Source organism: Macaca fascicularis, chromosome 11 (assembly GCF_037993035.2).
Source record: "Macaca fascicularis isolate 582-1 chromosome 11, T2T-MFA8v1.1".
NCBI classification, from domain to species: domain Eukaryota; kingdom Metazoa; phylum Chordata; class Mammalia; order Primates; family Cercopithecidae; genus Macaca; species Macaca fascicularis.
Window position 1 is genome coordinate 139,062,888 of NC_088385.1, and position 20,996 is coordinate 139,083,883.

General features: G+C 48.4%; 1 protein-coding gene across 34 annotated transcripts in view; it reads left to right on the forward strand.

Moving 5' to 3' along the window:
- The first annotated feature begins 636 nt into the window (after nucleotides 1–636).
- Nucleotides 637–20,996, forward strand: part of EP400 (E1A binding protein p400) — a 135,017-nt gene continuing 114,657 nt past the window's right edge. For 19 of the 34 annotated variants that reach the window (XM_065525084.2, XM_065525098.2, XM_074008452.1 and 16 more), the window contains exons 1-2: nucleotides 637–735; nucleotides 15,903–17,272. In XM_065525084.2, the coding sequence (XP_065381156.1) occupies nucleotides 15,938–17,272 (1,335 nt within the window). In that variant the 5' untranslated portion in view covers nucleotides 637–735; nucleotides 15,903–15,937. Of the gene's footprint in view, nucleotides 736–15,902; nucleotides 17,273–18,838; nucleotides 18,950–20,996 lie in introns of all 34 variants that reach the window. The other 15 variants (XM_065525078.2, XM_065525082.2, XM_065525092.2 and 12 more) reach the window with 1 other exon arrangement.

The following is a 20,996-nucleotide window of genomic DNA, read 5'->3' on the forward strand; positions in this document are numbered from 1 at the left end:
CACCTAGTCGGGAGACTGAGGCAGGAGGATCACTGGAGCCCCGGAGTTCGAGGCCAGCCTGGGCCACACAGGGTTTGGGTCTTGCATGTAAGCCTGGTCTGTTTGGTGAATCTGCAGACTATGAGAACTGGCGGCCCACTTCTGTTCCCCGTGGGCGCATTTCCCGAACTGCGCGTGGAAAAGCCAGGTAGCTGCGCCTCCGTCAGTCTCGGCCCCGCCCCCGCCTTCCTCAGTCTCGGCCCCGCCCCGCCTCCGTCAGTCTCGGCCCCGCCCCCGCCTTCCTCAGTCTCGGCCCCGCCCCGCCTCCGTCAGTCTCGGCCCCGCCCCCGCCTTCCTCAGTCTCGGCCCCGCCCCGCCTCCGTCAGTCTCGGCCCCGTCCCCGCCTTCCTCAGTCTCGGCCCCGCCCCGCCTCCGTCAGTCTCGGCCCCGCCCCGCCCCGTCAGTCTCGGCCTCGCGTTCGGCCTCGCCCCCGCCCACCGCGCAGAGTCTCGCGGCGCCTTAGTCCTCTGGCGCCCTCGTCCTCCGGCGCCCTCGTCCTCCAGCGCCCTCGCGCGGTCAGAGCCGCGCCGCGAAAGCGCAGCTCCACGGGAGCGCCGACGCGCGTCCCTTCCGGCTCGCCGTAGCAGCCTTGCCGCCGCTTCCTCCGCCGGGGCCCCGGATGCGATGAGCGGCTGCGGCCCCGCTTCCATCCTCCCGCTCTCCTGACGCGGCCGGAGCGCAGCCTGGAGGCCCAGGGTAAGTAAGGGCGGAGGCGCGGGAGGCCCTCGGGACGGCAGCGGCCAGGGCCCGGGGGTCGCGTAGTCACAGCCGCCGGCGTACAGGGCCCGCTCGCCGGCCGGCCTCGGGCTTCGCGTGGGGACCAGGCCGTGGTGGCTGCCGTGTGCGACCCCGGGCGGGCGACCGGGCTGAGGGCTCACGGGCCCGGGTCTTTCGTGTCGTAGCGCCCGTCGCCGGCAGGTCGCGCGATGCGCGCCCGTTTCGCTGGGTCTCCCAGGCTCCTGGGCTGGGGGCGTGGTCGATGGCAGCTCGGCCTGGCGGCCTTGCGGGAATCGGGGGACTCGGCCGGCGCCTCCTGGTTCTCGGGGCTGCGGGGGTGGCTGTTGCTTCTGGCGCGCGCGTGGGCTTCCCTCGCGGTCACGAGCGCGACGCTGAGGTGCGAGGATGGGACGTCCAGAACCACTTCCCTGAGGCGCGACGGGGCGAATTCACCCAGCACTGAAGGACCCCGCGCCACGGGTGTCCCGGAACGCGCCGCCACGGGGGTTACAGCGCGGTCCGAATCCGCTGCTTGTCGGCGTAGACCCGCCTGGTCCTCCACGGCCGAGCCTTAGTAATCGCCGCTGTCTCCGCGGGCCTCCGCTCGGCTGTCGCCGTGTCAGTGACGGAGAAGTAACGCATCCCGGTGCTTTGTCAGTGTGACTTTTTGAGACGGTGTCTCGCTCTGTTGCACAGGGCGGCGTGCGGTGGCGCGACCACGGCTCACTAGAGCTTCGACCTCCCGAGGGGTTGGGACCGCAGGCTTGGGCCACCATGCCTGGCTAACTTTTTATTTTGTTTTGTTTTGTTATTTTATTTTATTTTTTTTGACACGGAGCCTCTCTCTGTCGCCCAGGCTGGAGTGCAGTGGCGCGATTTCGGCTCACTGCAACCTGCGCCTCCCGGATTCAAGTGATTCTCCTGCCTCAGCCTCCCATGTAGCTGGGACTGCAGGCGCCCGCCACCGCGCCCGGCTATTTTTTTTTTTTTTTTGTATTTTTAGTAGAGACGGGATTTCATCGTGTTGGTCAGGCTGGCCTGGAACTCCTGACCTCGTGATCCGCCCCCGTTGGCCTCCCGAAGTGCTGGGACTACAGGCATGAGCCACCGTGCCCGGCCAATTTTTTTGGGTTTTAGTAGAGACGGGGTTTCACTCCGTTGCCCAGGCTGGTCTCGAACTCCTGAGCTCAGGCAGTCCGCCCTCCTCGCCCTCCCAAAGTGTTAGGATTACAGGCGTGAGCCACTACGCCCGGCCAATTTTTTATTATTTGAATTAGGGTCTTGCTGTGTTGCCCAGGCTGGTCTCGAGCTCCTGAGCTCAAACAGTCCTAGCGCCTTGCCCTCCCAGTGCTGGGGCTGTAGCGTGAGCCGTGGCGCCGGGACCGTGGAAGTGTTCATAGGGCTTCTCTCTGGGTTCATGGATGAGTTGTAGTCTTTTTTACTTATTTGTGTTCTTTCTTTTTTTAGCAGAATATGTGCAGTAAAATGATTTTTGTAATTCTTATTATTATTTTTAGACAGAGTCTCACTCTGTCACCCAGGCTGGAGTGCAGTGGCAGGATCTCAGCTCACTGCAACCTCTGCCTCCCGGGTTCAAGCAATTCTCCTGCCTCAGCCACCTGAGTAGCTGGGACTACAGGCGCGCGCCACCACGCCTGGGTAATTTTTGTATTTTTAGTAGAGACGAGGTTTCACCGTGTTGGCCACACTGGTCTCGATCTCCTGACCTCTTGATCCGCCTGCCTCGATCTCCCAAAGTGCTGAGATTACAGGCGTGAGCCACTGCGCCCAGCCTCTACTGGGCTCTTAAACCAACTTCAGTTAAGCTTTTGGTCTCTATCTCTCTACTGAAACAGCTCCTTTGGGGATTTCTGGTGCCTCCACATTGCCAGGTTCCCTTTCAGCAGCTCTTACAGCAGCAGCTTGTGGCTTCCTTGAAAAATTATCTCCCTCAGGCATGGAGACACCCCTCTTGAATGGTTCTCCACTTACCTTACTGGCTGCTACCCCCAGTCTCCTTGCTGATCCCTTCTCATCTCTGTTACCTGTGAATGCTACACTGCCTCAGGGCAATCCTCAGACCCTTTCTCTGGTCTGTAAGTCCCGGATATTACAATCGTATGTCGACTGAATGTAACTTATTGGCATGTCCCGCATTGCATCTGGCTGGATCTTTCTACCCCACACTGCTACTTTTACATGTGAGAAACCTGTTTCATTTGTGTGTTTGTTTGTTTGTTTTATGTGTGTGTATTTTTTTTTTTTTTGAGGCAGAGTCTTGCTCTGTTGCCCAGGCTGGAGTGCAGTGGCGTGATCTCGGCTCACTGCAAGCTCCGCCTCTGGGTTCACGCCATTCTCCTGCCTCAGCCTCCTGAGTAGCTGGGACTACAGGCACCCGCCACCACGCCCGGCTAATTTTTTGTATTTTTAGTAGAGATGAGGTTTCACCGTGTTAGCCAGGATGGTCTCGATCTCTTGACCTCGTGATTCGCTCGCCTTGGCCTCCCAGAGTGCTGGGATTACAGGCATGAGCCACCGTGCCTGGCTGGGAACCTGTTTCTTACACGCTCTGTTCTCTCTCAGTCAGGGGCAGCTTCGCTCTCTCTGTTGCTGTGGTTACAGCACCTTGTAGTGAACTGTGCATTTCTTCTGCATCCTAAGTCTGACCTGTCAGTGCCTTCTAGAGTGGTCTCAAACATGACTTCTGCAGTTTACTCTCAGCATGGCAGCTGAGTGATGTGTTTAAAACAGAAATCACATCGTGTGCTTCTCTGCTCCCTTCATGGTTTCTCATCTTCAGACCAAAAGCCAGAGTTCTGAAGGCAGTTTCTGGAGACCATTAGTGACCAGGCCTCTGCTGTCTCTGTGGCCCTGTGGCCTTGTGGCCCAGCACCCAGCTGATCACCTCATGACCCCAGCCACTCTCCTTGAGCCACCAGCTGCACCTGGCTCAGCGCTTGGGCACACGTTGCTTCTGTCTAGCACATTGGGACCTACATGGGCATGGGTCTCATTCTCACCTAGTGTGTTCTTTCAAAATTCTGTTCTTCAGAGTGGCCTTCCCTCCTTGCCCTGCATCGTGGCAACTGGCCCGCCTCCCTGAAGTAGCTCCCTCCCCTTATTCTGCATAAGTCTCTTCCATTGCACTTAGTACCTGGCACTTGTCACTTTGCTTTGCTCACTCTTAGATCCCCAGTGTGTCAAACAGTATCTGACATTAAATGTGCAGTAACTATTTGTTGAATAAGTAGATGAATGCAAAAGTTCTTTTTTTTTTTTTTTTTTTTTTTTTTTTTGGAGACGGAGTCTGCCGCCCAAGCTGGAGTGCAGTGGCCGGATCTCAGCTCACTGCAAGCTCCGCCTCCTGGGTTTACGCCATTCTCCTGCCTCAGCCTCCTGAGTAGCTGGGACTACAGGCGCCCACCACCATGCCCGGCTAATTTTTTTTGTATTTTTTAGTGGAGACGAGGTTTCACCGTGTTAGCCAGGATGGTCTCGATCTCCTAACCTCGTGATCTGCCTGCCTCGGCCTCCCAAAGTGCTGGGATTACAGGTGTGAGCCACTGCGCCTGGCCTTTTCAGCCTCTTTTTACAGGTGGAAAAGCAATGATCCAATCCCTGGCTTCCCTTGGGGAGCCTGACCCTTGCTTCTCAGCCAATCTGTAGAGGTGTTTGCGTCCCCATTGCCTTTAGGAGTTGAAATCCTGGTCCTCCTTGCCGGGCGCGGTGGCTCAAGCCTGTAATCCCAGCACTTTGGGAGGCCGAGGTGGGCGCATCACAAGGTCAGGAGATCGAGACCACGGTGAAACCCCATCTCTACTAAAAAAAAACCCAAAAAACTAGCCTGGCGCGGTGGCGGCACCTGTAGTCCCAGCTACTCCGGAGGCTGAGGCAGGAGAATGGCATAAACCCGGGAGGTGGAGCTTGCAGTGAGCTGAGATCTGGCCACTGCACTCCAGCCTGGGCGACAGAGCGAGACTCCGCCTCAAAAAAAAAAAAAAAAAGAAATCCTGGTCCTCAGTGTTTTCTTCTAGATCCAGCCTCCGTTAGGCCTGTAATCTCAGCCCTTCCTTCATGGTTTCTGCTTTATATCTTGTCAAGGAATGTTTTTATCTTATCTTGGTGCATTGTTTTAAAAATAAAATTTTAAAATCATTTATATTCAGAGTGGAAGGGAAGGTCTTTGCATATCCCCACTTCCATCTTGTTTAATTTTTTATTTTATTTTTTTACACAGAGTCTCTCTCTCGCCTAGGCTGGAGTGCAGTGGTGTAATCTCTGTTCACTGCATCCTCTGCCTCTCTGGTTCAAGCGATCCTCCTGCCTCAGCCTTCTGTGTAGCTGGACTACAGGCACCCACTACCACGCCCAGCTAATTTTGTATTTTTAGGAGAGACGGGGTTTCACTGTGTTGGTCAGGCTGGTCTTGAACTCCTGACCTCAGGTGATCCGCCCACCTCGGCCTCCCAAGGTGCTGGGATTACAGGTGTGAGCCCCTGTGCCTGGCCGTTATTTATCTTTTTAAGAAAATTTACGGATAGTAGGATTTACTTTCTTTGGTGTAGAGTTCTGAGAATTTGGGCAAATGTGTACATTCCACCACAGTTAGGATACAAAACAGTTTTTTCGATGCCCCCAAAATTCCCTCTTGCTGCCCCTAAGTAGTTACATCTTCCCTCTAGTTCTTGGCAGCTGCTGATCCCTGTCTCTGTGTCTGTCTGTTCCAGAATGTCATATAAAGCAGGGGTCCCCAAACCCTGGGCCACAGACTGGTACTGGTCTTTGGCCTGTTAGGAACTGGGCTGCACAGCAGAAGGTGAGTGATGGGTGAGTGAGTGAAGTTTCATCTGTATTTACAGCCACTCACTTTACTGCTTGAGCTCTGCCTCCTGTCAGATGAGCAGCGACATTAGATTCTTATAAGAGTGCAAACCCGAATGTGAACTGCACATGTGAGGGATCTAGGTTGTGCGCTCCTTGTAAGAATCCAATGCCTGGTGATCTGTCACTATTTCCCATCACCCCCAGATAGGACCATGTGGTTGCAGGAAAACAAGCTCAGGGCTCCCACTGATTCTACATGATGGTGAGTTATATAATTATTTCATTATGTATTACAATGTAATACTAATAGAAACTGTAATGTGCTTGAATCATCCTGAAGCCATCCCTGCTAGCTGCCTGTCTGTGGAAAATTGGTCTTCTACGAAACCAGTCCCTTCTGCCAAAAAGGTTGGGGACCGCTGATATATAGGGAATCATTCAGTTTGTAGCCTTTTGAGTTTGCCTTTTTTCGTTGAGCATAGTGCATTTGAGATTCACCCAGGTTTTTGCATGTTCCAGTAGTTTGTCTGTTTTGTTTTTGAGATGGAGTCATGCTGTGTTGCCCAGGTTACAGTGCAGTGGCGTGATCTCGGCTCGCTGCAAGCTTGCTTCCCAGACTCAAGTGATTCTCCTGCCTCAGCCTCCCGAGTAGCTGGGATTACAGGTGCCTGCCATCACGCCCAGCTAATTTTTTTGTATTTTTTGTTTGTTTGTTTGTTTTGAGACGGAGTTTTGTTCTTGTTGCCCAGGCTGGAGTGCAATGGCACGATCTCGGCTCACTGCAACCTCTGCCCCCTGAGTTCAAGCGATTCTCTTGCCTCAGCCTCCCAAGTAGCTGGGATTACAGGTGCCTGCCACCATATCTGCCTAATTTTTTTTTTTTCTTTTTAATTTTTAGTAGAGAGGGGGTTTCAACATGTTGGCCAGGCTGGTCTTGAACTCCTGACCTCAGGTGATCCGCCTGCCCCGGCCTCCCCTTTGCTGGGATTACAGGTGTGGTGAGCCACTGCGCCTGGCTTTTTTTTGTATTTTTAGTAGAAATGGGGTTTCACCATGTCGGCCAGGCTGGTCTCAAACTCCTGACCTCAGTGATCCACCCACTTCGGCCTCCCAAAGTGCTGGGATTACAGGTGTGAGCCACCGCGCCCAGCCCCGGTAGTTTGTTTTTGTTTTTGTTTTGGAGATGGGGTCTTGCTCTGTCACCCAGGCTAGAGTGCAGTGGCGTGATCATAGCTTACTGTAGCTGTGGCTTCTTGAGCTCAAGCGATCTCCTGCCTTACCCTCTCAGGTAACTGGGACTATAGGTGTGTGGCACCACGCCCTGCTAATTTTTAATTTTTTGTAGAGACGGTATCTCACTGTGTTGCCCAGGCTTGTCTTGGATTCTTGGACTCAAGACATCCTCTGGTCTCAGTCTCCCACCGTGTTGGGATTACAGGTTTGAGCCACTGTGTCCAGCCTGTTTCTTTTTATTGTTGAGGAGTACTCCTTGGTGTGAGCATACCAATTTGTCTGTTCGCCCACTGATGGACATTTGAATTGTTTCCAGTTCTTTGTTTTCCATCTTTTCTTTTAATAAACGTAACGCATGAATAGTTCACATTGAAAGGTATCCAAACAACACAGAAGTACATAGAGCTCGTTAAGAGTTCCTTCGCCCTTTCTCCCCATTCATCACCTCCCCACAGCTAGCAAATTTGGGATTCATTTTTCTGGGTTTCTTTCCATACATCAGAATGTGCATTCTCAGTGAGGGCGATATCTCCAACAAGGGAGTGATAATTAGTTCTTGGAAGAAGGGTGAAAAAATGTAGACATTACAGTGTTTTGTGGCCTCCCAAAGATCCCAAACCTGAACAGATATACAGTGTAGTATATCTGTGTACAGCTGTGGCATTAAAATTTCATGGGGAGGCAATTAGGAGAAAAACTTAGAAAAATGTTCCTTAGTGGGGCCGTGGAAAAGTAAAGATCGAGAAACAACAGAATGATGGATTGGGGATTCATAACCTTATTACTTGGTGTTGGATGAAGCACTTCTTCAGTTTTTCTTGAACTTCTCTCACAAGCTGAAATAAATCCCACCTGGTCTAGTGTAGGGGCTTTGGTTCATTAGGTCAAGGACCCACTACCACCTCTATGATTTAAAATCCCTGCAATTGTAACCTGTTAAATGGAAGGGACATTGGAGACATTGAGGGGAGGCTTTCCTGTTGATCCACCATTACAGCACCCTGACAGGTCAGTTCCCTGTAGTAACACACAGTGTGTTAAGCCCTAGACAATTTAAAAATTCAGTTTAACCCACTTTGTATCATTCGGAATTTATATTTTTCAGGAACTAGTATGGAACTTTTGTAATGTGCCTTTTGGTGGGAGAATAATGAAGGTTTTGTTAGCATGTAGATCTTGGGTTAATAGCTTTTGTTACGTGACATCTAGTGCTACTATCTTATATTGAAAGTATTTTTTGTAACATTTATTATGAAAAATTTCTTTTTTTTTTTTTTTTTTGAGACGGAGTCTCGCTCTGTCGCCCAGGCTAGAGTGCAGTGGCACAATCTCGGCTCACTGCAAGCTCCGACTCCCGGGTTCACGCCATTCTCTGGCCTCAGCCTCCCGATTAGCTGGGACTACAGGCGCCCGCCACTGTGCCCGGCTAATTTTTTTTTCTATTTTTAGTAGAGACGGGGTTTCACCATGGTCTCGATCTCCTGACCTTGTGATCCGCCCGCCTCGGCCTCCCAAAGTGCTGGGATTACAGGCGTGAGCCACCGCGCCCGGCGAAAAATTTCAAAGATACACAAAGATTGAAAGAATTTTGTGGCTGGCCGGGCGCGGTGGCTCACGCCTGTAATCCAAGCACTTTGGGAGGCTGAGGCAGGTGGATCATATGAGATCAAGAGTTCGAGATCAGCCTGGCCAACGTGATGAAACCCTGTCTGTACTAAAAATACAAAAATTAGCCGGTTGTGGTGGCTCACACCTATAGTCCCGGCTACTTGGGAGGCTGAGGCACAAGAATCACTTGAGCCCAGGAGACAGAAGTTGCAGTGAGCCAAGATTGTGCCATGGCACTCAAGTTTAGGTGACAGAGTGAGACTCTGTCTCAGAAAAAAGAGAAAATTTTACGGTGAACACTAGTATACCTGCCACTTAGTTTCCATTAAACATTTTACCATATTTGCTTCATCATACCTGTTTATCTATTTGTCTTAAATTAAAAAAAAAAATTTCAAAATGTGTGTGTCAGCATCTCTGTAGAGAGTTGAATTAAAATTAGGGGCTAGGCCAGGTGTGGTGGCTCATGCCTGTAATCCCAGCACTTTGGGAGATCAAGGCAGGAGAATTGTTTGAGCCCCAGTAGTTCGAGACCAGCCTGGGGAACATGTTGAAACCCTGTCTGGGCCGGGCGCGGTGGCTCAAGCCTGTAATCCCAGCACTTTGGGAGGCCGAGACGGGCGGATCACAAGGTCAGGAGATCAAGACCATCCTGGCTAACACGGTGAAACCCCGTCTCTACTAAAAAATACAAAAAACTAGCCGGGCGAGGTGGCGGGCGCCTGTAGTCCCAGCTACTCGGGAGGCTGAGGCAGGAGAATGGCGTGAACCCGGGAGGCGGAGCTTGCAGTGAGCTGAGATCCGGCCACAGCACTCCAGCCTGGGCGACAGAGCCAGACTCCGTCTCAAAATAAATAAATAAATAAATAAATAAATAAATAAATAAAACCCTGTCTGTACAAAAAAGTACAAAAATTTGACTGAGCACAGTGGCTCATGCCTGTAATCCAGCACTTTGGGAGGTCGAGACAGGTGGATCACTTGAGGTTAGGAGTTGGAGATCAGCCTGGCCAGCATAGTGAAACCCTGTCTCTATTAAAAATACAAAAATTAGCCGGGCATGGTGGCGCACGCCTGTAATCCCAGCTACTCAGGAGGCTGAGGCAGGAGAATTGCTTGAACCTAGGAGGCGGATGGTGCAGTGAGCCGAAATCATGTCGCTGCACTCCAGCCTGGGTGACAGAGTGAGCCTCCATCTCAAAAAAAAAAAAAAAGTGGGCGTAGTGGTGTGTGCCTATACTCCCAGCTACTTGGGAGGCTGGGGTGGGAGGATCACTTGAGCCCAGGAGGTGGAAGTTACAATGAGGTGAGATTGGGCCACTGCGCTGCAGCCTGGAACAGAGACCCTGTCTCTGAATAAATAAGTAAAATTAGGGGCCAGGCATGGTGGCTCACGCCTGAAATTCCAGCACTTTGGGAGGCTGAGGTGGGAGGATTGCTTGTGGCCAGGAGTTTAAGACCAGCATGGGCAACATGGTGAAACCTCGTCTGTACAAAAAATAGAAAAATTAGCCGGCCATGGTGGCATGCATTTGTTAAGTCCCAGCTACTTGGGAGGCTGAAGTGGGAGGATTGCTTGAGCCTGGAAGGCAGAGGTTATGGTGGGCCAGGATTGTGCCACTGTACTGCAGCCTGGATGACAGAGTGAGACTTGGTGTCAAAAAAAGAGAAAAAATTAGGAGTTAAAATTGAGTTAAAATTAGAAACATAGTCATTAAAAAATTTTAAAGTTGTTTAGCCATTGTTGGTAGCTTTGCTGTCCATTGGGATACCTGTACTACGTTTTTGAGAAGTGTTATTTTAGATGAACAGTTTCTCTGCATTATAGTTGCTTGTCTTTGTTTCTCTAACTTGTTTATAACGTCACTGAGGTCGGGAGCCATTTAACAAAATTGAAGTATAATTTACATATGGTGAAAGTTTATGCTTTGTTTTTTTGAGACGGAATTTCGCTCGTTGCCCAAGCTAGAGTGCAATGGCGCAATCTTGGCTTACTGCAACCTCCGCCTCCCGGGTTCGAGCAATTCTCCTGCCTCAGCCTCCCAAGTAGCTGGGATTGCAGGTGTGCGCCACCATGCCCGGCTAATTTTGTATTATTGGTTAGGGATGGGGTTTCTCCACGTTGGTCAGGCTGGTCTTGAACTCCTGACCTCAAGTGATCCACCTGCCTCGGCCTCCCGAAGTGTTGAGATTACAGGCATGAGCCAGCGCGCTCATCCAAGTTTATGCTTTTTAGTGAATGGTTGAATTTTTTTTCTTAGTCCATTTAATGTTGCCATCTGTGTACTTGTGTTTTTTTGAGACAGAATCTTGCTGTGTTGCCTAGGCTGGAGTATAGTGGTGTGATCTTGGCTCATTGCAACCTCCACCTCCCAGGATCAAGGGATTCTCCTGCCTCCGCCTCCTGAGTAGCTGGGATTACAGGCACGTGCCACCGTGTCCAACCAAATTTTGTATTTTTAGTAGAGACGGGGGGTTTTACCATGTTGGCCAGGCTGTTCTCGAACTCCTGACTTCAGGTGATCCGCCTGCCTCGGCCTCCCAAAGTGCTGGGATTACAGGCATAAGTCACTGCACCTGGCCCATCTGTGTACTTTTGAGAGACACATTCCATCTTGTAACCAGCATCACAAATCAAGCTGTAGCTACAGTTCTTTACTTCCCCATTTCCTCATGCCCCTCTCTAGTCAGCTCCGTCTCCGCCTTCAGCCCGTCAGGTTCTGTTCTAGTCTCTGTCCCCACCATTTTCCTTGTCCGGAAAGTCATGCCAGTGACCTATACAGCCCTCGGCCTCGTTATTTGGCATCTTGCACCTGTGAGACTCAGCTGTGTTGTGGGTGTGTCAATGGTTTGTTCCTTGGTGTTGCTGGATTGTGTCTGTTGTATGGCTCTATCACGGTTTGATGTGTCTGCTCATCGGGGAAGGTCAGTTTTAATATTCTGATATGTTTCAGTGGATCTTTTTCTGTATGTTTAACTTAGTAGTGATTGTGTTATGCAATTGGTAACCTGCTTTTTTCACTTAATATATTTGGAAATTTTGGTTTTATTACATATTTTCCATCTAGAACTTCAACACTGGAAATTTCTGATTATGCTTTTTAATTTTTTTGTTATTCTGCAGTGAGTATTATTTATGTACAATTTTTTAGATTGGTAGGTTAATTTCCTTCAGATAGATTTCTAGAAGTAGGGTTACTAGGCCAAAAGTTTTGGGGTCAGATGGGTTCCTTCCACTTTCCTACTGCCGTATGCAGTCTACTCCTACAGGGCGTTGTTTTGGTTCTGAACCCATTTGAAATCTTTTCTACATCTTCCCAAATTGCTTCTGTAATTCCCTTGAGCAGGATTAGTGGAGTGCCAGTTGTCTGATTTAATGTCTTGGCTAAGTGGGTCTGGGGAAATATTTATTTTAGTCTGTATTCCTCTTTTTAGTAGCAAAGTTGGTCATTTTCCTCTAAGCTGATTAAGTACATGCTTTTCTCCTTTTGTGAACTTTTTTTTTTTTTTTGAATAGGAGTCACGCTCTGTTGCCCAGGCTGGAGTGCAGTGGCAAGATTTTGGCTCACTGCAACCTCCACCTCCCAGGTTCAAGCGATTCTCCTGCCTCAGCCTCCCAAATAGCTGGGATTACAGGCATGTGCCACCAAGCCCGGCTAATTTTTTGTATTTAGTAGAGACAGGGTTACACCATATTGGTCAGGCTGGTTTTGAACTCCTGACCTCAGGTGATCCACCCGCCTCAGCCTCCCAAAGTGCTGGGATTACAGGCGTGAGCCACCATGCTCAGCCTCTTTTTGTCTTTAATTCATTTTTCTACTGGGATTTTAATGTTTTTCTTAGTGATTTGTATGAGTGCTTTTTACGGTATTGGTAATAGCTTTTTGTCATACCTACTTCAAATATTCTTTCCAAGATATTTAGTTTTAGATTTTGATGATTTAGTTTTTGAGTTTTAAACATTTAAAAATTATCTTCAAATCTTTCTATTTTTTCAGTTACAACTTTATGATTTTTTTTTTTTTTTTGGGACGGAGTCTCACTCTGTCACCCAGGCTGGAGTGCAGTGGCCGGATCTCAGCTCACTGCAAGCTCTGCCTCCCAGGTTTACGCCATTCTCCTGCCTCAGCCTCCTGAGTAGCTGGGACTACAGGCGCCCGCCACCGCACCCGGCTAGTTTTTTGTATTTTTTAGTAGAGACGGGGTTTCACCGTGTTAGCCAGGATGGTCTCGATATCCTGACCTCGTGATCTGCCCGTCGGCCTCCCAAAGTGCTGGGATTACAGGCTTGAGCCACCGCGCCCGGCCAACTTTATGATTTTTAAGGTTAGGGAATTGAATTTCCTTCAGAGATTTAGTAAATATTCACTTTTGTGTTCGAGTTTAACATTTTTTTTTTCTATCACCTACCAGAAGGAACATTTTGATTTTTCTTTCTTTTTTTTTTTTACATTTAATATAAAACTTAGCAAGTTAGCTTATAAAAATGCTTTATTTATTTATTTGCTTGTTTGAGACAGAGTTTTGGTTGTGTTGCCCAGGCTGGAGTGCAATGGCTCAATCTCTGCTCACTGCAGCCTCCACCTCTCAGGTTCAAGCGATTCTCCTGCCTCAGCCTCCTGAGTAGCTAGAATTACAGGCGTGTACTACCACGCCCAGCTAATTTTTTTATTTTTAGTAGAAATGGGGTTTCACCATGTTGGTTAGTCTGGTGTCGAACTCCTGACCTCCAGTGATCCGCCTGCCTTGGCCTCCGAAAGTGCTGGGATTACAGGCACGAGCCATCAGGCCCGGCCACTTAATTTATTTTGATGTATGGTTTGTGATGAGAGTTTAAGTTGAATTTTCTCAATGCATTAATTAGTTTTTATAACGTAACTTTAAAATTCCTAACGCTTACCTTTCCCCTGGTTTTCTGAATTACTGTATGTGAGAGTTTCTCTCTAGCCCTCATTTTCTCTTACTGATCTCCTTTGACACTCTGGGAATGTATTGTAAGGAAATAATCCCGAATATACTCTACCTATGTTAATTTAGCTTTTGTGCCAGTTTCACACTGATCTCCTATCGTAATGCTTATTTAATAAGATCAGGAACAGAAGCTTGTTTTGAAAGTAATAAGCTGTTAACTGCCCCCGCCTGGAGCTCCTGCCCTGCACCCACTCTGACGGGCCCTCTGCTGAGTGGCGGGAGGGCCCTGCTCTTCCCTTAAGCTATGGTTGTTGCAGCCTGTGTGCTGTCTTCTGACTCCCATCTTCAGAAACTAACCATCTGATCAAAGCATGCCTTTCTGCTGCTAGTTTAAATGTGCACTTTAAAAATGTTTGTAAGGAATATACTTGTGCATTTATAAATTCTGTAGTTTTTGATTTCATATATACGTATATTTCAGCTGGGTACTCGAAACTTGAAAGAGCCTTATACGTTTTGTAACTTCTTTTTTTGGGGGGATGGAATCTTGTTCTTCATTGCAGCATCAATTTCTTGGGCTCAAGTGATCTCCTCCTTCAGCCTCCTGAGTAGCCGAGAGTAAGGCTGCTACATTGCCACCATGGCTGGCTAATTTTTGTATTTTTCTTATAGAGATGGGGCCTCACTTTGTTGCCTAGGCTGGTCTTGAACACCTGACCTCAAGTGGTCCTCCTGCCTCAGCCTCCCCAGGTGCTGGCATTACAGGTGTGAGCCACCACGCCTGGCCATTTTTTATCCTCTTTAGATTCATGATTTTTAAAAATCCATTGTGCATTTTCTCATAGAGATAAGCAGTGATGTCCTTGTGATGAACAGGGGGTCTTGTTTGTCTTGGAGGAAGCAAGAAGAAGCTCTCTGATAGCTGTCCACCCAGGGTTGAGGTGAAGGCTCCCCAAGAAGACAGGGGCAGCTGGGTATGTCCGGCAGGACTGGAGAAGTCTGAATGGTGGCATCCAGGTCAAGCTGGCTTCTGTGGTGGGCCTAAATGTGAACCGGAATGTTGGGGGGTGGTGTGGCTTCTCACCCACTGGCTCAGTGCTAAACTATGACACCAAGAGTCCATCTGCTTCCCTTGAAAACTTGCATGAGATTTTTGCTCCTTTATGACATAAATTAGTTATTAAATAGATCCAAGCAGCAGCCACCCCCTTGATGTGGGACAGTGTCCCACCTCTCCTCTTGGAATGCTGGCACTCAGTTGGGTGCCAGGGGCCACTCACCATTGCATTTGCACCCTTGCTTCTCTTAGGGGAGAAAGAGCGACCACAATGGGGAACAGATGGGGCTGCAGTGGTGGGGCCCACTGCTTACCTTTAGTCCTCCTTTCCCCTGTAGATACTGAAGTCTATAGCCCAGGTCTGACCCTGTCTCACCCCAGGATTACCCTTGTCTGCTCCATCCTCTGCTTCATCCTGTCCTGAAAGCTGACTTTCCTCAGTGGCCCCATCTGCTCCTCCACGGCTGTTTCTCCTGTTTCTCGTCCACTTGTGCTCAGCAGTGTTTGGGTTAGAGCTCCTTTGAGGTTGTGGTACAGCCTCCCAGGGAGTTTGCAAAACCAGAAAGGCGACTCACCCCAGAGTAAGAGCCAGGTCCTGGCCATCTCCCTTCTCTCTCCCTTGAGACCTTCTCAGTTTCTTCTCTTCGTGTGTTCTTAGGGAGAATGTTGAGATCTGAGGCCATTCCCTACCTTCCACTCCAGGACTTGATGTCATATTTTCTCCTAGCTCCTGGCATAGGCTGGCAGCCTCCCCAGGGCAAGGACCGTCTTACCCGTGTCTGTCTCTACTCTCCTGTGGTAGCACCGGGCCTGACACAAAACTGGGGCTCAGTGTCTTTGAACTGGATTTACAAGAGGAGAGTTTGCAGTTGAGGTAGTCCTGGAGGTTGATAAGAACTACTGGCTGGGGAGGGCTGGGTATTTGCTTCTGGCGAGGTGGTGCTGCACACCCTCATTCAACAAGAGTCACAGAATGTGTCCTGGGCACTGGGCGGCAGTGAGCAGGGAGCTGTCCCTCCGTGGGGAGAGGCGGGCAGAGGCTGGAAAGGGGCCTCGTGGTCCACAGCGTGAGTGTTGGCTTCAGACCTTGCTCTTCTGCCTGCCAGCTGTGTGGCCTTGAACAGCTCACAGGTACTCCTATAGTTCAATCTCCTAGTCCTTCAAATGAGGTGTGAGTAGTGTCTACCCCACAGGGCGGCCGTGAGGATTGGAGGGATGGCCTGGTCTCTCCAAGCGCCCACACAGGTTAGCTGTTGAGGTCAGCGATGATTGGTACGTTCTTCCCTCAGTAGGTGGTTTAGATTACCCACCCACTCCCATGGGGGCCACCCCAGGCACAGCAGTGACTGAGGACACATTTCTCCAGCTGTGCCATGTTGATTGTGAGTCAGCTCTGTCGTTTGAATCAGATGCAGTGGGAATATACTTTCACAGTGTCTTTTCAGTGCCGTTAAATGATAGTAAAACAATTATGTGTGCCTTCAAGTAACTTGATTTTAATTTTAATTTTTAGGAGAACGACACATTGGATACAGAAGGGAGGTGATCATGCACCATGGCACTGGCCCCCAGAACGTCCAGCATCAGCTGCAGAGGCCCAGGGCCTGCCCTGGCAGCGAGGGTGAGGAGCAGTCGGCCCACCCCAACCCACCCCCGTCCCCCGCAGCTCCCTTCGCTCCCTCAGCGAGCCCATCGGCACCCCAGTCTCCCAGTTACCAAATACAGCAGCTGATGAATAGGAGCCCTGCAGCCGGGCAGAATGTGAACATCACCCTGCAGAGCGTGGGCCCTGTCGTCGGGGGAAACCAGCAGATCACACTGGCCCCGCTGCCGCTCCCCAGCCCCACCTCTCCAGGCTTCCAGTTCAGTGCTCAGCCTCGGCGGTTCGAGCACGGGTCTCCATCATACATTCAGGTCACGTCCCCACTGTCCCAGCAGGTCCAGACCCAGAGCCCCACGCAGCCCAGCCCCGGGCCGGGGCAGGCCCTGCAGAATGTGCGTGCAGGGGCTCCTGGCCCTGGGCTGGGCCTCTGCAGCAGCAGCCCCACGGGGGGCTTCGTGGATGCCAGTGTGCTGGTGAGGCAGATCAGCTTGAGCCCATCCAGTGGCGGACACTTTGTGTTTCAGGATGGGTCAGGACTCACCCAGATCGCCCAGGGAGCCCAGGTTCAGCTCCAGCACCCGGGTACGCCCATCACAGTCCGAGAGCGGAGACCCTCCCAGCCCCACACACAGTCAGGGGGCACCATCCACCACTTGGGACCCCAGAGCCCTGCAGCCGCAGGTGGGGCTGGCCTGCAGCCCCTGGCCAGCCCAAGCCACATCACCACGGCTAACTTGCCACCACAGATCAGCAGCATCATCCAGGGCCAGCTGGTCCAGCAGCAGCAGGTGCTGCAGGGGCCGCCGCTGTCCCGGCCCCTGGGCTTCGAGAGGACGCCCGGCGTGCTGCTCCCCGGGGCTGGGGGCGCAGCAGGGTTTGGGATGACATCCCCACCCCCGCCCACCAGCCCTTCCAGGACTGCCGTGCCCCCAGGCCTTTCCAGCCTCCCACTCACGTCTGTGGGGAACGCGGGAGTGAAGAAGGCTCCCAAGAAGTTAGAGGAGATTCCCCCAGCCTCTCCGGAGATGGCACAGATGAGGAAGCAGTGCCTGGACTATCATTACCAGGAGATGCAGGCTCTGAAGGAGGTCTTCAAGGAGTATTTGATTGAACTGTTTTTCTTGCAACACTTTCAAGGGAACATGATGGATTTCTTAGCTTTCAAGAAGAAACATTATGCCCCATTACAAGCATATCTTAGGCAGAATGATTTGGACATTGAAGAAGAGGAGGAGGAGGAGGAAGAGGAGGAAGAAAAATCTGAGGTTATCAATGACGAGGTAAGAAATAGGAGTTAATTTGCTTAGTACAAATCTTCTAGATGATCAGAGTCTATGCAACAGTGAATTAAGTAATAATTTATTGAGCCTGCGGTATTTTAAGGTTTTGGTTTCACAAGGATTTGAGCCATAAGTAGACGTGAAGAATGTGTTTGGCCTCCTTCATGGGAAGGAAGAGCTGTTGAGCCCAGAAGTGTGTCAGGAGGAAGGGACGGAGCTGCGCTGCGATGAGTGCGTATTCAACATCCAATGTTTTCATTGAGCACCAAGGGTTGATCTCAGGTTCAGAGAGCTCAGCAAGCGTGTCCAGTTTTTCCCCCTTGTATCTGGGTGTGTGGTTTGTTGGCTGACGCTGACGGCTATCACCAGCCGAAAGTGTGAAAGCCCAGCACCCTTTGTCTGGTTTTCCAAGTTTCACATTTTACTTCTATAGAGCTCCTTAAAGACACCATCAGCATGGTTTTCAACCGATTTAAGTCACTAGCTTTTTATAATAACCAGTCATAAGTCACTAGATGTATGTATATGGGACCTTCATCATTGAAATAGTTATTATGGCAAAAAACTAGTTTGAGAAGTTACTCAATTTTTAGATGTAGTCTTAAGATTTGAGATCATACTTAAAACCCATTTTTACAAATACCTATTAAGTGATATTTAAGAGTGACTCTTTTTTAGAGAGTATACTTTTTGGGTGCTTGGAATGGCACATAATAAACCCCTTAACTGAGATTTCTTAGTACCATGGTGAGTCTGAGACTTCCTGAAAACCAGAGTGAGAGCAGATTGGACCGTGACGCACTGTATTTTGTGCCTTTGTGTTGTGTAGTGTATACTATGTTGGTGGAGCTTATTTTGTTTTATGATACAGTTAAAATAATTTAAATATTTGTCAGCTCTTCTGCAAAGAAATCCGCTTTTGGTGAACAAAAGCTAGTCTCTTTGCTCAAGCAGTCCTTCCTGGTATCTATGGATGTATTTGTGTGACTTTGCCATTTTGTGTTTTCTTTTAACGCCTTTTCCAGGATGAATTATATTTATTTTTCAACAGGTTTATATGATTATTTTGAGGATTTCACCTCTATTGTCCTGAAACAGTAAAATTCATTTCTCTTACGTTTGTATACCAATGTTGTCTGTAAGCTCAATCTCCCTTCTCTGTGCTTAGAAAGAAAACAGATTCGTTTTTCTAACTTCCTGGTGAAAAAGACCTTTGCCATTCTGACCCTACATATAACAGAGTGGCTATTGTGCAGATCTCCTGCAGAGTTCTTAGGGCTTTGTTACTTGAAGTCTGTCTGCCATATGCATTTTTAAAATTTGAAGTTGCAGAATCTAAAGATATTGCACTTTGACTTAAATTGGAGTTTCTGCAAGGTTTGCAGTTTGAGTTAGGTTGTTGTGCTATAAATCTGTCAGTTCAGTATCCTTTTACAGGATTTGATGCAAAAACATTCCATTTTTAAACCCCAAATGTCAGTGAGCTATCAGCAATAAAATTCTAACAAAATTTTGAGCAGTTGTAAAAATCATGTTGCCTTTTTTTCTCAAAATATTTCCTCTCAGGTAAAGGTTGTGACAGGAAAGGATGGGCAGACTGGGACTCCTGTTGCTATAGCAACCCAGCTTCCGCCAAAGGTTTCTGCTGCTTTTTCATCCCAGCAGCAACCATTTCAGGTACTTTTCGATGGTTCTCAAATGTAGTCTCATCCCAAACTTTTCCTTCATCCAGATATTTTAACCTTCGATATACTACTTGCTCTTCAGCATTTTTTTTCCAGAGCCCATTTCTTATTTTTAAACAGTAAAAAATCTTCCTGCATATACAATTATAAAATTACATTGCATGAGTTAATGATGACACAGATCTTAGTGCATTGTTTTCTTTCGTATACTTGTAATGCGGTAGTAGCTTTAGCCTGCATGTCATCTAATACTTAGTCCTGTTGAATGTGTACTCAGGATTCCTTGTGTGCTGTGTTTTACATGTTGGTTCTTTCTTGTGTCCTTTATCTGTATTTTGAGAACAGTGCAAAACAGAATAAGAAAAAAAAGATTCAAGTAGATGATAAATTGGTATTTTCCATAGCTGGAGGAAATGCTGAAGTGAAATACACTTCTGAAATCATCAGGACCATAGGCTTCTAAACGGATATTAAGTGAATGCAAACTGATTTTTTCAATTTTTTGCAAATTCACTCTGTTAAATTAGTAATGCCAATTAGTTTAAAAACACAGGTCACTCACGCCTGTAATCCCAGCACTTTGGGAGACTGAGGCGCGCGGATCACCTGAGGTCGGGAATTCGAGACCAGCCTGGCCAACAGGGTGAAGCGCTGTCCCTACTAAAACTATAAAAATTAGCCTGGCGTGGTGGTGCATGCCTGTAATCCCAGCTAATCAGAAGGCTGAGACAGGAGAATTGCTTGAACCCGGAGGCGGAGGTTGCAGTGAGCGGAGATCGTGCCACTGCACTCCAGCCTGGGAGTAGAGCAGGACTCCGTCTCACAAAACAAACAGACAGACAAACAAAAACAAACTGTAAAATTTCTACTAGTTTTGGAATAGATAGTGCTGGGTTGTGAAAGCAGTTTCATCCTTGGGATTTTTGTTGTTATTTTAAATTTTGACATAATTTCAAATGTACATAATAGTTGCAATAATTATTTAAAAAAACCCTTATACCCTTTACCAAATTTACCAGTTGTTTTTGCCCCATTTGCATTATTTTCATTCTCATATATATATACACCTATATAAAACATATCATACTCTTTTATCTGTAAATAATTCAGCATGTGTTAGATAAGACTGTTTCCTTACCTAATGGCAGTACAGTAATAAATATCAGGAAATTGTACAGTAATACAATAATATATTCTAATCCATAGTTTATATTCAAATTTCATCTTTTGTCTCAAGGATGTCCGTCATAGTTTCTTCCCCCTGGTCCAGTATCAAGTTGTCATACCTCTCTGGCCTCTTTAATCTGGCTGGTTTCTCAGTCGTTCATGACCTTGGCTTTGGCCTTGGCCTGGGCCTTGAAAAGTATAGACCAGCTATTTTGTGCAGTGTCCTTTGATGTGGGATTGTCTGATGTTTTCTTGTGTCCTATTTGAATCATGCATTTTTGAGAAGATTACTATAGAAGTAATGGTATGTCCAATTCAGTGTCTTATCGGAAGGCTGTGATGTCACTTTGTCCTGTAACTAGTAATGTTAACTCTGACCACTTCGTTAAGTTGGTTTCTACCAGCCCTGTCCAGTGGAAATTTATTTATTTTGCCTTTTGTAAATGATGAGTAATTTGGGGGAAGATACTTTGAGACTATGTAAATATCCTGAATCTCCTTAAACTTTTACCCACTAGTTCTAGCATCTGTTGATGAGTCTTGCCTGAATCAGTTATTGCTATAAAGAATATTGCTGGGTTTTCTAACTCCATCATTCTGTCTACATTTATTAGAATCAGTAGGCTGTAATATATCACTGTCAGTATTTATTAGCTTATGTTTGTTTAAACTTATTTACATTCAGTAAAATGCACTGTTTTTTAGTCTGTGCTTGTGAATTTTGATGAATCCTTTGAGTTGCGTAACCACCGCCACAGTCAAGCAACAGAACAGTTAGCTCCATCACCTTCCAAAATGTTCCCTCATCAACCCTTCACACCTCCCTTGACCTTTGTTCTCCATTGCTAATGATTTTGCCTTTTCCAGAATGA